Consider the following 6,074-nt stretch of genomic DNA (forward strand, 5'->3'; position numbering starts at 1 on the left):
ACTCATACTGGCGAATAGTCATTCCGGTATGAAGTTTGTGGCAAAGCGTTTCCGCCGAGAGCCTTTCTGCTTAAACCGATGAACCGATCACAACAAGGACAAGACCTTCTCAGAACGACAGCATTCTGAAATTTACAAACAGAAACACCTAAATTTAATACATTTATTTTAAAAAATCCAATTTGAAAGTCCTGATAACAGAATACATTCGTTAAGAAGGAACATGATAGTTGTGATGAACACGAAGAATGAAATGCAGAATGGATAGAATGCAATTTAAATAACGATCATCTACTAATATATCTTGATTTTAAGCTTTCTTAGGGCAACAATTAGATATTTCTTCGTTTAATGCGTATCCTTTGGTGAAGTTTGACATCCTTCGAATACTTTACTGAACACTGAAATAAAAAATCTTCTATATACTAGGTTGTTCTTGAAGTTTTGTCGTCCGATAAGAAGGACACATTTTTATGGTTTGAAACACACTTTATTATTCAGCATGTCCTTCCTGAACATCAATACACTTGGTTCAACGAGACTCTAATTTATAAATTCCGTCCCTGAAGTAAGGAACTGGAAGGGCTTCAAAATACGCTTCCACAGCTGTTATGACGTCACCATTTGATGAAAAGCGCTTTCCACGCATGAATTTTTTTGGGTCTGGATGTTGCTAGGGACCAAATCTGCTGAATATGGTAGATACTCCAACAATTCGAACTCTAATTCAAGGATTTTTGCCATTTTCAAAATGCTCTTGTGATTGCATTGCCCTGGCGAAAAAGGATGTTTTTCTTCTGCAAAACGTGTCTTTTTTCACGAATTTTCTCTTTCTGTTGGTCCGAAAGCTTACAATAATAATCGATCTTTTTGTTTTACCAGTTTTGCAAGCAACCTGCTAACAAAATTCTATTCGCATCCCAAAACAACTGATCCTAACGCTTTTTTGGGCGATATCTAAGCACGAATTCGTTTCGGTGCCGAAGAACCAGATAGACACCACTCTTTAGCCTCTTCTTTTGACTCAGGATCATGATGATAGACCCAAATCTCAGCTAAGAGTTCTTGTATATATACTTTCAACATTCGTTCATCGAAGCCGATCGGATATGTTACCGGGAAGTCAGATTCTCTGAAACGCTGGATCACCGAGAAATGAGCATGAAATGAGGCGTGGCGACGCACGCCGGAAACAGCTTCTTAATTGCAATAAATCAATGTTATTCGTCGATCTCACCTGGTCACCCAGGTAGATCAGCTCTTAGAGAAGGATTTCACGGTGCAGTCGTCGAGAACCGTTTTTACCGCGCGCTTCTGGTTCGTTGCGGTTTGCGCAATATGTGAAGTTGGTGGTACAAAATTTACCACAAGTTTTCCATCCCTTTTGGACTGGCGAATTTTTTGTTGACTTGGTAAATATTTTACCGGAATTCGGAAGTTTTCGGACACTTTTCGGATGCAGAGAAAACACGAAACCGACAGCGGAGCGCGTAGAGTTAATTGTTTATTATCATTTTTGTTCAGTTTTATGGTGGCGAGACAGGGACATACAATTGCGTGTGTGTGATTCTTTTTTTTCGTTTTTCCCTTTTTACTAAAAAACATTACCCACCTATTGAACAACGTGCGCGCGTGCGCACTGGCAGATATTAATCTATTTCGGTTCGCTAGTAGAATAAATTTATATTATAATTACACAGCTGGACAAGACAAGCCCCGTCTCAGCGGCTGAAGAGGGCAGGTGTTTGTAATCTTTTTTTTATTTGATATTTTTTCTTGTTAATTTTTCTCTCTTTCTAACTGGAATTATTTTAAACGACCGTGCTGCTAACGGGCGGCGGACACATGGTCTAACGCCCCCCGCGGTAACGCGGTCGCGCAGAATAAAAACAATTGTATCAGCGAATTAGCTCTGGTAGATGTATAGGGGGGGTATTAATCACATTCTTCTTTCCGGTTCCCTCTCGCTTTCTCTTTTTTTCTCTCCGTCTCTTCTCCCTATGTGCAGTCACGTCTCTCTACTCACATCCCTTCTATTATCCTACTACGCCCGCCTCGTTCCTTATCACTAGGCATTAATCAATCGAACACACGCGCGATCGGCTTTTGTTTAGTGTTTTTAATAATAATTAATCCGTTTTTTTCTCGTATTTTCGACTCGTTCGCCCTGTCGGGAACGCGATGCTCTTCGCGTTGCTTAGTTACTAAATGACTTTTGTTTGGCCTCGACACCACCGACGGCGGAATGCACTGCTAATTGCGGGCCGGTCGCCGGTCCGCGCGGTATCGAATGCAAAAATTGCAAATAACAACGAGCTCTGTGTGTTAGGCGTGTGATAAAAGTAAATGGAGTAAAAACGTGTAACGAAAGTAAACAAACAAATGTGTGTCTTCTTTTGCACTCTTCCCTTTCCGCCCGATTGGCAGACGAACGGAGCTGGAAAACTGGCGATTTTTCCACCCGTCATCTCGCGCCTCGGTTTGTTCGGGGTTTAAACTCTAGTTCCCTTTTCAGCGGACACGGGCTGCTTCCGAACCGACCACGGCTTTCGCGCAGAAAAGCTGGCGATCTTTTCCGCACAACGGAACACGGCTGGCCGTCTGCACACCCGGTCCACACCACAAACCAGCAGGACTCCAGTGGTGCCTGCTTCTTCTGTCTTCTTCGATCTGCACACCCGAAAATTGTTACTTCATTTTTTGGGTTCAAAACCAATAAAAAAAAACGAAAGAAAAGTTTACAATAAATATCCGTAACGCCACGCTTCGAAGCAAAATATCTTCTCTCCTCTCTACTCTCGGGGGATTTTAAATCAAAAAGTTAGATAAAAATTCAACATAAAAAAGGAAGTTAATTAACGATAAGTCAAATAAAATTAACTTTCGCTCCCCACATCCGACGACGGGAGTTGACCCGCCCCCCGTCGGACAAAACAAACGGTCGTCCGTTTCACCTTGGCGCCTCCCTCCTCTCCGTTCCTAGTGTTGCTGGTGAGTTGAGCGGTCCGGGACCGAATCCTGGAGGATGCGCGTGCGCGTGTTAAAACTGGCGATTTCTCACAGCCCCCGGCGCCCTCCAAGACTGCGTGTGTGTGTGTTGAGACCTCTTGCGTATAAGCAAACTCGTGGAAAAAACAGCTTGTAAGTTTAGCAATTGCATCCCCAAATTCGGGACTTAATTCTTATTCAAACGCTTCGCCCTAATCGTTAATAATGTCCTACACGCTTCGAAACAGGGTAACAAACGCGTACTAATAAGCTTTAGTAACGGTGATTAGTTGTGTTCGAAGAAAACAAATTGCCCTACGCCCTACCTAAACGGCCGCCAACGAATTGGCGCCTGCCCTGGGCCTTGTAATAGAGAGAGATAGAGAGAAAAAGGCGCCAAAGCAAAACTAACAAACTAAACCCCTAAACGGCCCCTCCGTCACCTGACAATTTTTCATTCCGGGCCATCAACCTGTCTCGGGAGGCGACCGGGTCTTCTTCTGACTTAGTTCCTACAGTTCACTCTGCAACCGCACGCACACGGCTGCGGCTCTGGTTGGCCGATAAGTGTCCGGATTCGTGTTCGATTTGTGCTCGATTCCTCGAGCCTGAAACAAGAGCGGGGTTCGTCGTCGTCGTTGTCGTCGATATCGTGTTTTTGCGTCGTGACGGACGTGGATAGCGAAACTGATTTTCCGGCAACCGATTTATCACTGGCGGTGTCTGTGTGTGTGTGTCTTGGTATCTTACATGCTGACTCGAATCGCTCCTCCTTTCCGGTTCCCCAGAGCAGCAGCTTATAGTCGGAATGGGGCACGCTTTTCACTCGGTGTCGAACCGCGCGAGTTGCGATCCGGACGGGTGGTGGTGGTCGTCGTCGTGCTACCGGGCGTACCGGGGTCCACCGATGGTCGGCGCGGTGTCTGCATCCCGGAGGGCGTAGAGGCACCGCTGGTTTTCCTGCAGATCATAAAGTGACCAGATTAGTAACCTTATAACACACGACATTCTTCGCGACAAACAGCACCACATTCAAGCTAAACAAAAATCAGTCTGCAGTTAGGAAGCGAACAAAAGAATTATCACACAGCTTTTAGGTGAAACAAACAGCAGAGTTCAATACAGGTAATGCGAAGTTTTGGTTCAGACATCAGAATGTTATTTTTAAGTCACTTTTTGACAGTTGTTAGAAGTACCTCTGTGGCGTACCTCAGCAATCATTGAATTTTCAGTATCACTAAAAATGCTCCTGCCAAAGAATCAAGTAACCATTGAACGCTGTGGGTTTAGCAACAGGTTTTAAACCGTAAAAAGGTGATTCTTCTCTTTTATCAGAGTTTGTTGAATTTAATAATAAATTAAGCATTTATTGTATTCTGGATTCACAATCCCAGAGCCCATAGCTCTCAGTGGTTTCGGAACACAGTACCTATTTGTACATGATATTTGTTACAAGCTTACTACAATTGGCTCTACCTTAGAACAGCAACCGTTAATGTACTAAAAAATTAGTGAACACAATAAAAAGCTACTAAAGCAATCTGATTGTGAAACAATTAACGTCTCAGGCATTCACACAACTAGCGTACCAACAAGCCGCTGTTTTAACAAAAGGACTTTCAATCGAATATTGAGAAGTTCAATCACACGCAGATTTAGAGCGGAATAGTTCATCTATCGTGTATAACTTGAAATAAAACACTAAACAAAAAAAAAAAACAGCAGCGTGATTACTAAAGTATAGAAGAAACTATGTTTCCCAAAAAAACTACTAAATAAAGCACACACTAATAGCAAATGGCCACATAATGGCACGTGTGGTAAGAGGCAAGCACACGGTAGTCTTTTGCGGCTCAAAGTCATCATTACCCCGTCGCTGACGATGAGTTCGATACGTTGGACGTTTGTCGGACCGGTATCCGTGAACGCGGTTGGCTAGTGATAGTAGTAGTAGTAGTAGTGGTTGGTAGTGTTGCAGTTACGGTTGAGGCGGTAAAATTAGAAGATCATTACAGGTTAATGTTTAGATAGAGATAAGGAAAACCCCGAGAGTTTTATTCTACATTTTAATGGTCTAACAGACTTGGCCTGGAGAAAGAGAGCGAGGGACAGAGACATTGGTGCTTTGGTGGCCAACCCCCCCCCATAACCTTTCGCCAGACCGAGAGACCCCCAAGGGGATGCGCGGAGTCCATTGTTACGATTAATATTTACCTGCTATTTGGTAGTCCTATTAGTGTCGGTATGCTGGATGAACGACTCATGCCACCGTTCCTGAGGCAGTGCAACACCACCGAAGGGCCGGGCCGGCATTTGTGGTTAGGCGTATTGTTGGGGTTTGGTTTGGGTTTTTAAAGCGATGCGATGCGTTGTGAGGTTGGGTTCGTGTTATATCGTAATAAAATTGTCATTAGGATGCGCAAATACGCAGGCAGATTCGGGAGGGTCAGTTTAAAAATGGAGAGATTGTTGTTGTTGTGTGTGAGAGAAAAAAAAATTACAAATCAATTATTAAATAATACTCGGCGAGAGTTATTTAATGTTCGTTAGCGATGGACGAAAGTCGAGCGTACCTCGTGGGCGCGGGTGACGCAGCCCCAGAAGCCGTCCTGGACGAGACCCCGTTCGTGCCCGTTGTGGTCGCGGGACGCCCGGAGACGGATCCCACCGACAGCCGCGATGGTCGCGGGGTGGACGTTTGCGTTAGGCGGCGGGTTGGAATGCGCGACGGGGTCCCATCGTCGGTGCTGTCGAGCGATAGGGTCGAACCGTGGCGTGACGGTGGTTTCGACCCGGTACGGCTGGCCGGCCGCGAACTGGGTCGCGAGTTGGCCCTCGAGCCACCGGGCGTCATTTGCGGTCGACTGAAACGGTAAACACGATCGAATGGGCGTTTGGGACGGGGTTCGGCGGTGGGCTGGGCTTACCTAGCTGGCACTGAAGTTTTGCGGCCTGGCGTCTGGAAGCGTCCCGGAGTTCCGATACCGCTTTCGTTATCGCTGAGTGAGTCCGGCGTCGAGGCCGACAGCGACGAACGCGACGGGCGCGACATGGAAATGGATTTTGCCGAACGCTCCCGTACCTTT

At 45.5% G+C, this 6,074-nt stretch overlaps 1 protein-coding gene across 2 annotated transcripts; it reads right to left on the reverse strand.

Moving 5' to 3' along the window:
• Positions 1–2,510: 2,510 nt before the first annotated feature.
• LOC128276450 (uncharacterized) lies at positions 2,511–6,065 on the reverse strand. Of its 2 annotated transcripts, XM_053014910.1 has the most exons (4): positions 5,916–6,065; positions 5,562–5,852; positions 5,203–5,262; positions 2,511–3,948 (listed from the first exon to the last, which is right to left on the reverse strand). In XM_053014910.1, exons 1-4 carry the CDS (start codon positions 6,038–6,040, stop codon positions 3,786–3,788), a joined length of 639 nt encoding a protein of 212 aa, XP_052870870.1. In that variant the 5' UTR covers positions 6,041–6,065; the 3' UTR covers positions 2,511–3,785. The 2 variants fall into 2 exon arrangements, with proteins under 2 accessions (XP_052870870.1, XP_052870871.1); XM_053014911.1 differs by lacking the exon at positions 5,203–5,262.
• Positions 6,066–6,074: the final 9 nt, after the last annotated feature.

Source organism: Anopheles cruzii, unplaced genomic scaffold (genome assembly GCF_943734635.1).
Source record: "Anopheles cruzii unplaced genomic scaffold, idAnoCruzAS_RS32_06 scaffold01227_ctg1, whole genome shotgun sequence".
NCBI classification, from domain to species: domain Eukaryota; kingdom Metazoa; phylum Arthropoda; class Insecta; order Diptera; family Culicidae; genus Anopheles; species Anopheles cruzii.